Source organism: Halichoerus grypus, chromosome 7 (assembly GCF_964656455.1).
Source record: "Halichoerus grypus chromosome 7, mHalGry1.hap1.1, whole genome shotgun sequence".
Classification (NCBI taxonomy): Eukaryota; Metazoa; Chordata; class Mammalia; order Carnivora; family Phocidae; genus Halichoerus; species Halichoerus grypus.
The window spans coordinates 68,581,638-68,597,779 of record NC_135718.1 but is presented as its reverse complement, the minus strand read 5'-3'; the positions used below and the strand labels follow the sequence as shown (position 1 = coordinate 68,597,779).

Here is a 16,142-nt window from a genome sequence, read left to right as displayed (position 1 = left end):
AGCAACAGAGAGAAGCCTCCATGAAAAACAGGCATCCAAAGGAAGATGGTTATAATGGAGATTCTGACAACAGCCCCAAAGGAAAGGGACCTGGGCTTCGGTGCAGTGGATCAACGTTCCCTTCCTGTCTACATACTGCTGTTTCCCCTTTGTGGGGTTTTCTTCCAGTCCTGGACACAGTCTGGTGGATCAGCGTTGCTCCACACGACACCCCGCCTACAGTTATTCCCAGTGACCCTCTCAGGGACCTTGAGATTCCTGTCCCCACGACTCTTGGCCCCATGGACCTGGATACCCTGCTTCCCCAAGGAAGAAACAGCACAGCACATGCCCCACTGAACAAGGTTGTTGTCCAGGCAAGAAGAGCCACACCTGGCAGGGGTGACCCTGACCATCAAGGGGAGCTAGGGCTACTGTCACCCAGTGGGGCAGGGAGGAAGCTGCACCCAGGCCATCTCCCCTCAGGCATCTCTTCATATTCTTTTTGCCTGATTTTGATGGTAAATAGACCAATGCAGCAACCCTGGGGGAGAAGGGCCTGGTGACCTGAGGCTTGGACCCCCAGGGATGAGGGTCTGGATCACGATTAGCAGAGGGCGAGTGGAGTCTAGACTGACCAGGGGAGGAGGCAGACCATGAGCGTCCCTTGCAGCTCCAAGACCAGCTACAGCCCCGTGGAATGTAGTTTGAGTCCCTGGCCTTACCTAAGTTTCCCCCACTGGAATTCCGGAAGAGCTTCTCCCCAAACTTGGGGGAAGCATGGGTCTGTGGCACGGGGGTGCTGGTGGTGGGCGCTGTGATGCCTCTCTCAGGGCCCCTTTCAGGAACCAGTACTTATCGCTTCATCGTTCTGAGCGGGGATCGCGTCACCTCCCTCCTGGGGTGGCCCCGTGCTCCCTTCCCAGCCCAGACTGGCTGAGGCCCTTGCTGGGTCTGTGTCACAGCTCGACTCCCGCCTGCCCCCCCCCCCCCATGGCCAGTCCTGCTTCCTTTGCTTCCGTGGGGGGCGATCGGCAGAGCACCCGCTAGTAAATGCCCTGCTGCCTCATCTCAGTCCGCAGCCGCCCCTACCCAGGTAAGCCGTTCAGGGATCCAGCAGGTAACTGAACCGTGAGGCCAGGCCCAAGGGTCCATTGGGAGGCATGTGAGACGGGTGCTCCTGAGGATCATAGTTTGAGGCAGTCCACAAGGACAGAGTTTTCAGGTCAGACACACCTGGGCTCAGTCTGTGTGGTTGAAGGGGCTGGTCGAGGTCCTTGGGGCTCATAGGTTATTAGGATGTCTTCTCCAAATCTCAATTTCTTGTAACCCCTGATCAGTGTTTTATTCATGGATGTATCTTAACCAGAATGTTGCCTGTTACCAGTTTCCAGCCCTGTCACCTCTTGCAAGAATGAATGCATGAACTCCCCCTTGCTTGAGATGGACCCTATCATCAAGAGTCATGGAATCACCTCAAGATCTCGTGGGCATGCGCAGCGTGGCCATATTGACCCTGGCGCCTCCCAAGGCCCAGGCCCTCCGGGTGAGAGACAGGGTGGCCTCCCCTCCTGCAGCCTCCGCCCCGGCCGCCCGCCCACTGGCACTCAGGGCCTGCAGGGGGCTGAGCAGTAATCAGACTGTACCTTGTCTTTCAGTTGTTGGCAGTGTCAAAAGAATTTATTTCAAATCTGCTTAAGACTGATAAAACTCAGGTTTTCCAAAAGGCAATACACAAAGTTCAGCCAACCCCCAAAGACCAGAAAACACAGTGTTTGCAATTCAAAAAATACAAACGCTTGTGGGTACCAATACAAAAATTAGAAAAAAGTTGCTTTCCTCCCCAGCCCCCCAACCCCCGCCTCCCCCCACCCCGTGTTTCCAGTGGGACATGAACACCAACGGGACCAAGAGCTGTCACCATATACCAACAACTCTCACAGGAAGTGGATGCCATGGCTGGGGTCGAGGGGGTCAGAGGGAGAAACCCAGGGACATGGAAGTTCTGTGGACAGTCAAAACAAGGACACAAAGCTTGTTACTCTTTAAATTCCTTTGCCAACGTTAAACAAATCTCTCATGCTTAATACACAGTTTAGTGGGAAAGCAGCAATTCTACATCATGCATTTAACATCTTCTGCTTCGCTCACTCGGCGCTTCCTCTTGTTGCTGAGGAAGCCCGGGGGCTTGGGGCACCCAGTCACCAGGTGTGGGAGGAGCCGGAAAGGCCCGGCCCGGACTGGGCTCTCACCCAGCAGATGCCTACCATGTTCCTGCTTCCACAGCCACGGGCAGTCACTTTTCCAAACCTGAAGTCTGTTTTTTGGACTCTCCTCAGAGCCTGCCTGAGGGCCTGGCCGGGGTCTTCCCCAGGACTAGGGTGGGCAGCCTGCGCCCTCCATGAGCTGCACTCTGAGAGAATAGTGACGCCTCCAGACGAGACTCCCCTGTAAGGTCTCAACTCCCAACCGCTGACTGAAGTCAACGTCGTTCACTGAGAAAGCCAGGAACACCCCCTTAGCAGGTACTGCAAGTGGGGTCCCTGGGCTGTGATGACTGCCCGGTGGGTGCCTCCCACCTTACGCTTGGACATTGGTTCTCAGAGCTGCTCCCCTGCTGACATCTTGGGAGATAATGGAGTTACACTATGGGTTGGGGGACACCTTAGATACTAGAACTTAAGGTGACCAAGGAGGCAGAAAGGCAGGTTAACCTCTTTCCTGGTTTTATGGGGGCTTCTGCATTTGGATGCCTTTGGGACTAACAATGAGAATGCTGATACGTAGCCTGTTTACAGCACTTTGTACAGAAAGTACCATTAAAACAGGCCTCACTGGCAATGGGAACATTTGGGATGTTGTGTTGCTTTGTATGGTCATGTGAAGCCTATTTTAAATGTCAAAATTTTCCCTCCTAAAGGCCAGGCAGCAGTGTAATGAATACATGCTCCTGGTCCTAAGAGGCTTGCATGGAAGACACTGTCTGTGGTCAGAGAACAACCTGGAAAGTCACCACACGGCTTGATTCACTGAGTGGGAACCATTAGCCTAGATTCAATAGATGAAGGACTATATTTTTTTCCTTTAAAAAGTGTTATTCTATAATCCTCACAATACATCAGAGGAGGTAGGTTAGTATGACTCGTTCCATTTTTGGGTGGGGATACGGAGGCACAGAAAGATTTAAGACGTTTGCCCACACCCATGCCATGAATCAATATCAAAGCCAGGTTAAAAAGAGATGAGTTTCTGAGGGCTGAACTTGGGGTCTGATCAACACATCCTACCCCAAACTTCGTCTTACCTATTCTTACAGTCCATTGAAAGTTAAAGCCCCCAGGATCCTGTTCTCGCCAAGGAGGAACTGCCAGGGAATGTGATCAGAGGACACAGTTACCGGCTTACTTGCAAAACAGAAGTGGAGATTTCCCGGAATCAGCATAGACCTTAAATACCTTCTGAGGAGATCTGATTCCATTTTTAAAAACCAGATAAAGGCCACAAATCCATTAAGAAGTTCCTGTTGCTTCCAGTCAAAAGTGGCCAAGGAAAAAGAAGGTAACAAGTTTTGCCTTCTAGGAATGGGGGTGTGGTGTGGGGGGCATCTGCAGGAGACACCAAGTGAGACCTGACAGCTTGGCTTCTTCTGGCTCACCCCGTCTTCCCCTACCTTCCCCAGCCGGCAGAAGGCTGCAGACCTATGGAAAACCCCGGACTGGGCGTGAAGAGGAAGGCCCGCAGCCTACGATGCAGGCTTTCCATCTAACACTCAGACGGACGCCCCACGTAGCACACTGCGTATGGACCCATGACAAACCACCAGCATAACCCAGTGGTTCTCAGCCCGGGCTGTCCCCCAGGGGGACACTTGGCAAGTCTGTAGACACTGAGTCGTTGCAGCTAACTTGGGGGTTGCTACCGGCGTCTTGTGGGTGCAGGCCGAGGATGCTGCTAACCATCCTCCAGAGCACAGGACAGCCCACAACAGGAAGAGAGTTATCCACCCCAAAATGTCAATAAAGCCGAAGTTGAGGAACCTGGCATCATCTGTGGGCCTTGTGATGGTGTTTTCCAGCATTCACATGCCGAGTCCCCCCGCCCCCCCAGGTCTCTTCCCTACCCTCACTATCTCACCATGAGCAGGTGGCCACGGGACGGACCAGCAACAGCTTTGTGTAAGAGCTGCCCACCCCTCTGCTGAAACATGCCTTCACGGGGGACCAAGCCTTTCACTTGCCATCAGAATTAAGGCTAAAATGCAAATATCCCCAGAAGGAGGACACACAGAACCTGCGTTCTCATCCTTTCCTGAGAGTGCTCTGGTGGGCAGAGAAGGGTAGGGCATTCCCCGGGCGCCAAGAGCAAAGGAGGATGGGCCTGTTCCCATCCCCGGGCCCACTCCCCATCCTCCTCCCTCTCAGCAGGCCACGGGGCGCCTGAGGGTGCTGTCACAACTACGGAGTTCACATAGGGCTGAAGATTCAGCCTAGAACTATGTACAGTGCTATAGTTTTTAGGTCAGTTACTTTGTGGGTCAGGATTACTGATGTCCACTTTAATTAGAATCATTATTTTCCCAAACAGGACAGAGAGGGGGAAGCAGGGCTGTGTGCGATATCTTACCTTGCTTTGAATTAGGAGCTAGGATGCTATGCAGTGAGTTGCTATTGGACATTTTTAAAAAGGATTCATTCTAAAAGGAAAGGCATACACGTTGACCAAACTTGCTCACTAGCAAAGAACAAACCGCAGAACGACATTAAGGAGGCATTATTTACAATGCAATGGAACGTGACATTTTCAGTTACTTTGAATTCCTTTCTCACTGAAACTGCTCGATAGACAAACAGTTATTCCTCGGCCAGCCCAACAAAAGCATCGTCTTGATATAATTTTATGTACAAATATGCCACCACGTTCGCTGTAAAGGGACAGGGAATTCGATGGCAGATAAGAAACCCATGCCCTGTCGCCTCTACTCCAAATCCCAGGGGCTTCCTGGGAGGGTGACATAAAGCCATGAGCTGTTGATGATTCCTCCTTCGTTTTGCTGATCTCTCAAAAACAGAGGTGTGCGGCACGGACCCGCCTCCTCTCTTCGGTCCGTTCTTGTCCCTGAAAGGCGTTTTGTGCTGAGGACAGGAGAGGTGGCCACAGGACAGCCTGCCACGGGGCCCGGCATCAGCTGTATTGCTGCTGGGCTCCTAGAGGAGTTGGCAAAGGTACCAAGGTGCCTGCTCCCGGCCCTCACGGGGCCTCCTGGGGCTGCGGACCGCTGCAGAAGTGCGGGGAGTTCTGGAAGCTTCCCTCTGGAAAATTACCTTTCATTTCCTAAAGAGACCACCCCGCCATTGTGGGACCTTCGCTGGTCCCTGTTCCAATCTCCCTCTGACCTAGGTGCTGGCGGTCCTGAGGGTGGCACCAAGTCCGGCTCATCTATAGCAGCTCCTCTCCAACGAGGCAGAGCCAGGGCCAGCTTCGGGGATTCTGGATGCTCCCCGGCCTCTCATCCGGACCCCAATGCAGAAAGCCACCACCGCCTTCCCAGCCACACTCACTCCTGGTGTCACTCCCAGCGCGCTGGTCCTTCTCCCACAGCCGATATGTCTGGACCCGCCGGCCACGTTTCATCAGCCCCAGGAAGGCCGTGGCTCGTCTGTGTCCTCCAGTCTTCAGGAATCCTCCCCACCTTCCAAGCTGAGTCCACCCGGAGCTGGCTGAGGAGTGACACCAAAGGCAAGTGGAAGCAAAGAGGAGAGAGGCAGCTGCCTGGAGGACAGGTGGCAGCCTGGGGTCCGGGAGGGACGTCCCCGGCGGGGGGGTCTGGCGGAGCTCCGAGACAGGACGAGGAGCGCCTCCGTGCACCCAAGGAACCACGAGGCAGGCGGAGGATGAAGAGGCAAGACCTCAGCTCCCCTGGCAGGTGGCTGCCGGGACCGGGACACGGAGGCTTAGACAGCACCAAGCAGCTCCTGAAGACGCCTAGCCGGTCACACCTGCCCACAAGGCGGGGACAAGGCAGCCTTGCGGTCCAAGGGCGCGGGCTCTGAGGTAGGATTGTCGGATCTGCTGCTAGGGGGCAGGGTCTACACAGCATTGGCCGGGGCGACTCAGAAAGCAAGGGCAGCGTCTGAACAAGCAGGTAGAACAAGCAGTTGCTGCCGGTTTACGGGCTAAGTTTTATAAAACTCCGATCCAGCAAGTGGACAAAATAAAATGCTTGATAAAATATATTCTTTTAAAAAGGAGAGAGAACGGTTCACTACCAGATGGAAAGTGGAGGTGGCAGGTGACAAGGAGGAAAAGAAGGAGAGGATGGCAAGGTGCTCTGGGGACAGGAGCAAGGCAGGCTCCGGGCTCAGAGCCCTGAAAGTGAGCTTTCTGAGAGACGCAAATGACTTGTGAGCATCTCCAGGGAGGAGATCCTCCGGGGAGGAGGTCTGCGTTCCCAGCAAGGAGGCCCCACCTCTGGGCCTCTCGGACTCTGCACACCCAAGCTCCCCCTGGGAGACTGGGGGGCTAGGAACACGCTGATATTGCTGTTTCCTGCCTTCTTCAGAGGACCTGCCCCCCCCCGCCCCCAGGGCAGAACCACCCCTGCCCTTGGGGCCCCCTCCTGCTTTCAGGATGACAGTAGGGTGGGTCTCCAAGCAAGGGCCTAAGCGGCTTCCCCAGGGCCTCCCACCTTGGGCGCTATGAGTCTGGGAGGGGCCCAGCCTTGAAGAGAGCAACTCAGACAGGCTTGCAGTTCCAGAAAGAGCCACCAGGTGTCACACTGTCATTCCAATGTCAGCGTTTTCTTTGTGTTGAAGAACTAAGAACTGAGTGAATGAATTTTAGCAGACTATCGTGTGTGTGTGTGTGTGTGTGTGTGTGCAAGAGAGAGACAGAGACAGAGACAGAGAGAGAGAGAGAGAAAGACACAGAGAGACTGGTTGATTAATGAAGGACCAAAGGAAACCATTTTAAAAGGTTCTCAACAGTTCGGTGGGAGTGGTGAAGGTCCAAATTAATGCCCCTTTCTATGGACCTTGGATTAGGTTTGCAAGGGCATAACATAGTGGAGACTCGAGGACCAAGAAGCAAAAGGATAACATTTCCTGGCGAAGATGGGAACCTGCAGCCTCGGGACTGAGTGATGTCCCGGCGAAGGGTCAACCCCTGGGGCATGGGGTTCCAAAGTGTCTTCCTGCCTCCTTCTCTCAGGATGCCAATCTGCCTTCCTTGTGCTCCCCCAGCCCCCCAAAAGACAAGGTTTGAAAACAGGTGGCAGGAAGCATCATCAGAAACCCCGGGTGCTTTCTCACTCCCTTGAGAAAGGTCCTTCTTTGGGAGTATTTGCAATGTCCAGGAGGAATGAAAGGGACACACACACCCACGTTCACCACCGACCTGTGGTCACTTTCACAAGTGGCCAGTCTAACCAGTTGCCTCAACAAGCATGGCTTGCAGACCTGTTCTGCGTCTCCCAAAGAACACTTGTCTCTAAGATACTCAGTGGCTGCTGGGGCTGCACCCATGACATCATCGTCCTACCCTCATGGGTTCTTTGAACGTAGTGAGGGGTGGTGGGGCTTTTCCCAGATGCCGGTGAGCAGCTAGAGCTGAGAGGCTAGTTGCCTGACAGCTTGGGCCGCCCCAGGTTTGTTGGCACTTCCAGTCCTGTGTGCAGGGTGACCTGGAAAAGAAGACAGGTGAGTGAGGGTGGGGGAGGCCACCGCGAGAACCCCGAGGGCTCACATAGCACAGTGGGTCGCCACAGGTAGTGGCCCACTCCGTTGTGTGCTATGCTGTTTACTGTGTGGCTCAGTATCACTCATGCAGTGTCCGCGAGTCTGCCCTGAGGAGCTGGTCTGTGCCCGGATCACCCACTTTGTCCCAGCGGCCGGGAGCCCGGACGAGGCTGATGCTCTGTTGCAGCAGGTATATGGTTCTCGCAGTTGTATATTTGTTTCTGCTTTCTTTCCGGGCCCCCCGTTCCTTTCCGGCGCCTGTTCTAGTACCCTTGTGGGAGGACAGCCCATATTCCAGGCTGCCTCAAAGCCCTTCTGTGAATGGGTGGAGGTACAAATCAATCCATCAGTGACTGATGCAGACCTGTCAATATGCAGGGCCAGTGGGCACCACAAAGCAGGACTCCCAGAGGGAGGAGGGCTCTGCTAGAAACCAACGGTGCTGTCTCCACATTACTCTCCCTCTCCCCGCACACCCTCATGGGCTCCCATTTTGTCTCTGTCCTTTTGGGGCCTCCTGAGCCCTCCCCCAGGACGGCCCAGCCCTGAGATCTAAAAGGACATCTTTCCTGCCCGCTTCATGTGGGAGCCAGAGGGCGCAGAGAAGGGTGAGAGGAAGCAGAAGGAGACTCACAGCCCCTCGGACTGGTCTCTTCCAGCCCTCCGCTGTGTTTCTCCTCTCAGGGGAGAGCCACGCCTGGAAGGCCCCCGCCCACACCTGGCCATCGGCTCAAGCTGGGCAGGGGGCACTGACTTCCTCCCAACTGCTCACCGAGTGCCTCCATTGCACCTTTCCCAGAAAATGGAAGCCCTACCTGCTTCCCCACTCCAATCCCTCCCCCCTCCCCCCCCACGGTGGCTCCACAAGCTGCCACCGTAGAGCCTCTGCTTATTTCAAGTGAATATGCAAGACTTGATCATGCCGGAGAGACTGTCTCCAGGGAGGGTGGGCTGTGGTAGGTAGCAACAGTCAGCTTCCTTATAGCCCACATTGTCCAAGTGCGCTTCGGAAGCCCCCGAACCCCGAGGGGAGCCGCCAGAGGGGCTCCTGCCAGGAGGGTATGCAGTACCTGCACGTTGCGGTTGAGGCTGAGGGCCGGCATGAAGACCCCGTCCACGTGGCTGAAGGCTGTGGGGCCCTGCTGCTGCCCATTGATGAAAAAGGTCAGAGTGTGCTTATTCAGGTCCAGGAGCACCCCAACAGTGGCCCCCTTGCACACGCCGCCTTCCGTCCTGGGAAGAGAAGCCCCAGGAAGCCCCATCACCACACCTAGCTCGGGACGTAGGTGATGGCTCAGAAGAGTCACGTAAAGGATGCTAGGAATATCGTCACCCGCACACAGCCCCCGCGGCCATGCAGGGAGCTATTCTTCTGGGCTATGAGACTTTTCTTGAAGTGCGCTCACCGGTTAAGGGCCACACAGCAAGGCCTTACCCTTCGTGTATGCTTCCTTACCCTGAGGGAACCAGCTTATTCCGTCCCTTTTATCCTCACAGTCCCTGAGACCTGGACCCCCAGGGAGTTTTAGGGTTTTGATGAGTGGGTCCCACTTGAAAACCTGGAGTGGGGAGCGTGGGTAGGGAAGGCTCCTTTACCTGCCAAGGAAAGGAACTAACTTGGTGCCCTTGACAGTTTTAACCAGTGAGGATGTTGAGATCCACAAAGGGGCAGACAGCCAGGTCTTTGGGAGATTTCAAAAGGTCCACCGGCCTTCAGCTCATCTCAGAAACCTCCCAGGGACTCCTGAAAGGCCGTGCATGGCAGGGGACAGATGCTGAACCTGGAATCAAGTCCCCCGTCTGAGTCGCCAACAGTGGAGCCTTGAGGCTGAGTTGTGAAGCTCTCAATAAACGTCCCTGATCCCACATTTGGCGGTGGTGGGAATTCACAACCGCCGCGCCAGAAGCATCAGTGAGCGGCACTGTGCTGCGGGGCCCTGGCCGACCTGCCTCCTCGCCGTGTTGGAAGGGGGTCCTTCAGACTCCCTTCCCTTAGCTGAGGGCTGAGGTCTCCGCCTCCACTCCAGCTGCTCCACTCTGACAAGAAAACCATTTTTACCCTTTTCCGGACGGGGCACGAGCTCATCAGCTGCAGGCTGATGGCGGGCCAGAGAGCAAGGTCGTGAGGAAGGGCGTGAGGAAAACTCGGGCGCTGACCGGAAAAGCGCTTCCCAAGAGGGCAGGATTCCCGGGGGTGTCCTGGGACCCCCTGGGGCCGGATCCCGCAGGTGGGAAAAAGGAACTAGAGCCCGGCCTCTGGGGCTGTTCAGACACCGACCGCCGGGTGGCGGTAGAGACCGGGCCGAGGCGCACACACCTGTTTCCCACGCAAGCGCGCCTGCGCCCAGGGTCCGCGCGGGGCTCCCCTCCGCAGCCCCCCACCCGGGGCTCCCACCCGGCCCCTAACCCCACACAGAAGCGGAGGCGGGACCCTGAGCTAAGTCCTGACAGCGCCGCGAGGTGGCCCTGTGACTTGGGACACTTGTTTAACCTAAGCCCTTCATATACTCCGTAAAATGACTTTTGTACTGTTGTGAGGACTGAAGGAGATCATGTAAATCAGGTGCTTCAGACAGCGTCCGGCGCGAAGTAAGCTCAATAAATGCTCCCCGTTATTCCTCCCATGGGCAGCGTATCTGGGCACCGTTCGGTTTAAGCGAGTAGAGACGGAGCTGGTGGGTCTGGACCGGGCCCCTCTGTGGTTTGTGCACAGGGGCGGGGTAGGTCCAGTGCCTGGACAATGGCACCTGCTCCCTCTGTAGAGACCTGGTCACGGCCGTGAGGGCACCGGCCGTGCGGGGACTCGGGCCCGGCTGCCAGTGCGGAAATGAAAGGGGAGCAGAACTGGGAAGGGAACGACGGCCGACGGCCCGGGCAGAACCTGGTCGTGGGGCTTGTGGAGTGTCCTGTCAAGCCATGCCCTGGGGCTGCTCTAGTCTCTGCAGCAGCCTGTGCAGGCAAACGCTCACTTCTGCCTGGACACTGGACACCCAAGTAGCTGCAACACCTCCCCCCGCTCCTGACGCCTGAGCTCGGGAATGGCCGCGGGGACGCGGTCCCCACAGGGTCCTCGGTCCCCAACAGCCCGCGATGGCGCACCTGTTGGTGTGGGAGTTGCAGTGCATGAACCAGCTGCGGTTGTTGTCCACGTACATGGCCCAGGCCTTGTCATCCTTGCCCAGCATCATGTCCTTGACCACGCTGGCCCTGGCCACCCCAAAGGCGGGGTCCGGGTGGTTGTCGTACCGATCCACATGCAACTCCCAGTAGTGCACGCCCTTGGAGAAAGCCGCCGTGCCCAGCACCACCCGGTCGTCATAGCTGCTGCAGGTGGCCGTCTGGTTGTCATTGGATAAAATGATGTCCCGGTGCCCAGAGTTGGGGTCAAAGGTGAACCAGGCCACTGGAAAGGAAGGAACCAGAGTCAGGGATGGAATTGGCTAGCAGTCTCTAACCTGGGCTGGGAGAAAGACTCATTTGCATCTTCCAGAAAGTTGGCATCCAGCATCGAATGTTCTTTCCTGTGTGATTCACACCCAGGCACACACGTGTTCCCATGTACATGCGTGCACACACACACACACACACACACTCTCGGATCTGTGTTCATCCAGGTTCTCAATCCCATGAGCCCAACCTCGCCAAGGAATGCGGACATTTGGGCCTCAGAGCCCCAAATCTAAATGCATTTTATGGAGTCTTGGTCTCTGACACCCTTCCCTTACGTTCCATACACTGCTGAGAGTTAAAGAGGAAGTAGATATCCATGGCCCCACCTGGTGGGCGGGGGGGTTTGACACACAGAGAGGTGAAGTGATGTGACCAAAGTCACCAAGCTCCATCCTCCTGTTTCGCAGCCCATTGAGTGGCCTCCTCTGTTCTCCAATCCCTCAGGTTGTGGGAAGTGAGGTGCTTACTCTGAAATTATGACCACGATGCATAGGGCAAGAACTGCTGTTCTCCAGGGCAGGGGGCCCCTGCCGGCAGAGAGCTGGTGAACTCTTCATGCTTTCTAAAATGAGCCTGCAGGTTGCACCATTTTCAGAAAGCATCCCCAGTTGTGCCCTTGACAAGAGCATCTGCTCCTGCCCTTTCTCCCCTCCATCCTTGGGAGACTAACCAAGTGTGTCACATTTTCCTCAGGGCGCCCAGAGGATGTGCTAGGATACATGATGACAATAAACAGGATCGGCGTCATCCCAGGACGCTGCACCCGAGGCCGGGGCATGCCTGGGTTAGCAGGGCAGATGCTTTTTGGAACATGTTCTTTATTTATATCATCACTCCCTGCTAAGGACTCAGATGACCAAAATCCCACGAACGCTGATGTGCTCTTGTTGCCAGAAACCTGAAAGGTTGCAGCTAGGTGTGTAAACCATCAGATCTGGGCTCTTGCACTGGATATTCGAGGGATCGTTTCTTGCTGCGAGGAAAGTCATACCCAAGGACCAGTGGCCTTTTCTCCAGGACCGTCCTACCCATTCTCAGCCCCTGGGTCTCCCTGAGCCTCTCAGATGCTCATTTCCCATCCCAGTCCAGCAAATGGGGTGAAGAACTGGCTCTTTTTTGGTGGCTTGTGGGGAGGGAGGTGCAGGCAAGGGGCCACGGTGAGCAGGGCGGGGAGGGGCTGAGAAGAAAAAGTATACACTTCACCACTGCCGCATTCCCTCCATCCCGCCACTCCTCTGTCCTACGCAGCTGAGTGTTCCCTCCCGTCCTCCTTCAGAAGCTCGTCCACAGTGCCTGAATCTGGTCTTCCCCCGAGCCCCCAGTGCTCACCATCAGAAGTCTGCAGGACGACGGTTTTACTGTAAGGCCCGACGCCGGAGGAGTTGAAAGCCTTGACCCTGGCATTGTAGGTGCTGTTGAAATGCAGACCGTCGATGGTGCACAAGGTCTCTTTGCCAACATACACTTCCTAAAAGACAACCAAGAGTGCTCAGGAGGCGCCTCTGTTAGCTGGAAAATTTCTCTTAGCAACATGTTGTCATTCAAAGAGCTAGCGCCTCAATAGAGCTCTTGAATCAGGGGAATGTGGATGAGTGGCTGCAGGGCCACAGACCATGTCCACGTCGGACACACAGTCCGACCACTGGCTGGCCAGCCCATCTGCCTGTGCGGATGGGAGGTGTGACGGGGTCCTAGGGAGGCAGCGAGGGACGGCGGGTCCGCAGCCAGCTAGCATGCCTCCTGAGAATGTCCTGCCTCCGCTGAGGTCAGCTGGTCAGACAGGACTTCCCAAGGGGCTGGAGGTACAGAAACCCCCACTTCCTTCTTGGTTGGAGCAAGAGAAGGTTGCTGGGTTTTAGTGGGAATGTAAGCTAGGAAACGTGAGCTAAGCATCTAACTACACAAAATCACCAATATTTTTAGAAGAAGGGTCAGCACACGTGATGGGAAGAAGTGTGACCAAGCACAGGTGGGGTCAAGTTGATTTGGATTGAGAGGGGCACTCCACCCCCTCCCCATCTTCTGCCACCCCTGAGGTTGGCATCTTCCACTCCTTGGCCCCCCTCCCCCAGAACTGCTTTGCTCACAGCCTTCTGAGACGGTGAGACATTTCTGCATGGGACCCCAAAAATCCTTTAGTAGGGATTTATTTTCTTCTCCATTCACTTCAAACTTATCTTTGTCCTCTTAACTTTCCCAAATGCAGAGCCTGGCCCTCCTCCTATGCCACTGTTTCTGCTTTGGCTAAAACATCTTTCCTATCTGGTTGTTTAGGGGGTTGGCTCTTCATTTGTTACCCAGGTTATTAATAATAGCAGCTGTGTTCCAGGCATCGTACAAGCCATTTTAATCCGCACATGATCTCTGAATGTTGTTTTTGTTTTTTTTGTATTTTATATACAAGGAGACCTGGAGAAGGTAGGAAACCTGCCCAGGATCAGAGTGAACCAATTTGGGAGCCAGGGTTCAAATCCAGGCCTGCCTGCATTTGAAGCCAACACTTTTCCCACTATAACGTGCAGCTCCTCATAAATTCTACCCCTGTATCTAGCTTTTGTTAGTGGTCATGTCTCAAAGGGGAGAGGCATCTGTATTTGAATTCTGTGGCTGCTTCTTTGCACATCCTAAAACAGTCTTCTCTTCCCATTTCAGAAACAGGGGCTCTTTTCCTGGTTTCCGGTCCCGGAGTTCTTTCTGGTCTTAGCTCCTTTGCACAGCCAGAACACCTGAGGTTCTGAACCCAGTGAGTGATCTGCCATTCCGTGCTGACCTGACCCCAACTCGTCTCTTCCCTAAATTGCCCACATTCACACAGGACCCAACAATTCCTAAGGGTTCTTTCCCCAAGTCTTAGGTTCCTGTAGGATACCTTTCAAACAAACAAACAAACAAATGAAACAACATATGCATAAATCCCTTCGAGAGAAACAAAAGGAACATTGGTCTTTGGCAAGATTTGATAGATGGTGCAGGTCCCCAGGAGAAGGAAGGTCACAATTGTTAATGGTGGCAGTGGTTTGTTCCAGTGTGTCTTAGTCTCCTCAGGAAGGGAAAGGAGGAACTCTCAGAAGACCCAGGGTTTGTTCTCCTTGGTGTTCCTGCCCACAAAGCAACTTGACAGTGACCTGAGCTTCGCTGTGTGAAATCTCAAGGTAGAGTTCTATTGGGGGTCTGGGTTGGGGTCTCTACCAGATGGGGGAGTCGAAGACCATTTCTGGCTCACTAAGAGCCTTTATTGTCACCACGATATTTCATCACTGGCAACATGAGTGTAGAAGGTCATCCCAACCCAACCACCATTTACCAAGTGTCTGTCTTCCCAGGCAGAGCACCTTGCTGGGTAGAACAATCTGACCCAGGCAGGGCAGGAAGCGACAGAGTGTTGAGGGAGTGGGGACCTGCGTGAGCAGAGATATCTGGGAGGATGTGGAAGAATAGCTATGAGTACACTGGTGGGGTGAATTGGGAAGTCAATCCATGCAGGTGACAACTTCTCTGAGCTCGTCCTCTGCCTCAGACCTGTGTCAGTCTTCAGAGGAAAGCTGTCCTAAATTTTCTCTGTGGCTGCCACCTCTGCCCAGACCTAGCCCTTGGTAGAGCAGCCCCATCTTCCAAGGGTCCAGACCCACTGGCCCTCTGTTTTGAGGCCAGTGCCCTTTGGGGGCAGCATTGGAGCTGAGGGCAGCCCCATGGGCTAGTCCAGAAGCCTCGATGTTACCCCCCAAAGCAATCAGGAGGGCCTCACCCGGAACTGGCCCCCGTCGCCGTCATCCAGCTCCAGGATGTAGCCGTCCACGGGGCTGTGGGTGAAGGGCGGCATCCTCCAGGCCAGCGTGACACTGTTGTTGTGGGTACAGCACTTCTCTAGCTGCAGCAGGGGGCCGGGTGGTACTGTGACAGGAACCGCTAGTTCAGAGCCCCAACCCCTCGAAGGGCCCCGGACACCTGTGTGGACTCTCCTCCCCCCTGGCAGTGGCCCCCGGCCCCCAGAAGGAACGGTGGCCACCTTTGGTCACTCCCAGCCTCTCACAGCCCCAGGAGTCTCCCTCTCAAGGTGGGCGGGGGTGAGTGCAAGCACGGGTGACTGGTGACCGTGCGCTTCCAGCGTGTCCTGGAATCTGGGGCTGGGGGATGGGAGAAGCATGGCAGATGCCCCTGCACCTCTGCGTCTGGAGCCCTAAGGAGGGGCTGTCCTCTTCTCCACCTGCCCACTGAGAATCCCTAGTTTTGAGTCTCAGACCCACGAGGGATTCCCACAGAGCCGGGGTCCGCGTGTCCCCGCATGCCTCCTGGCCATGCACAGGCCTGTGTGGACCCTCTCTGTGGCTTATACCGAGGCTTCGGAAGGAGCTATTGGGGTGGGGGGCATGCAGAATTCAAAGACACATTTGAACCTTTGGCTGGAAGCACCTTAAAGGCCCAGGGAACCAGATCCGGGAAGGAGACGCAATCTTAGAGTATCCAACAGCCAACCCTCGGAATTAGGGATGTGAATCAAATGTATCTTAAGTTCTATTATGGCAAGATCAGGAAAAAGGTTTTATATTCTAGCTTTTTTCGGGCTCAAGAGATTGTAGAGATAAATCCAGTCCACACTGACAATTGTTGAAGGGAAAATCGCAACATCAGATTTCTAAACACTATGGAGGGACGCCTGGGTGGCTCAGTTGGTTAAGCAACTGCCTTCGGCTCAGGTCATGATCCTGGAGTCCCGGGATCGAGTCCCACATCGGGCTCCCTGCTCGGCAGGGAGTCTGCTTCTCCCTCTGACCCTCCCCCACCTCATGCTCTCTCTCTCTCTCAAATAAATAAATAAAAATATTTAAACACTATGGAGTTCAGTTTGGCTCCAGTCATTAGGGCTGTCTTCCAAAACACGCCTGATGGTTCAGCTGGGTGCAGCCCTGTCTTGTTTACAGACTTGGTCTCAGGACTGGCTGAGCAGAGCCGACTCCCTGGGCCTCAGTTTACAAGCATGTA

At 55.0% G+C, this 16,142-nt stretch overlaps 1 protein-coding gene across 2 annotated transcripts in view; it reads right to left on the bottom strand.

Moving 5' to 3' along the window:
- Nucleotides 1–3,862: 3,862 nt before the first annotated feature.
- The window catches only part of TRIM67 (tripartite motif containing 67), a 50,117-nt gene continuing 37,837 nt past the window's right edge, over nt 3,863–16,142 (bottom strand). For both annotated transcript variants that reach the window (XM_078077701.1, XM_078077702.1), the window contains exons 6-10: nt 14,908–15,053; nt 12,492–12,630; nt 10,812–11,115; nt 8,783–8,945; nt 3,863–7,657 (exon numbers count right to left, since the gene is read on the bottom strand). In XM_078077701.1, coding sequence (XP_077933827.1) covers nt 7,592–7,657; nt 8,783–8,945; nt 10,812–11,115; nt 12,492–12,630; nt 14,908–15,053 — 818 coding nt within the window. In that variant the 3' untranslated portion in view covers nt 3,863–7,591. The remainder of the gene's footprint in view (nt 7,658–8,782; nt 8,946–10,811; nt 11,116–12,491; nt 12,631–14,907; nt 15,054–16,142) is intronic.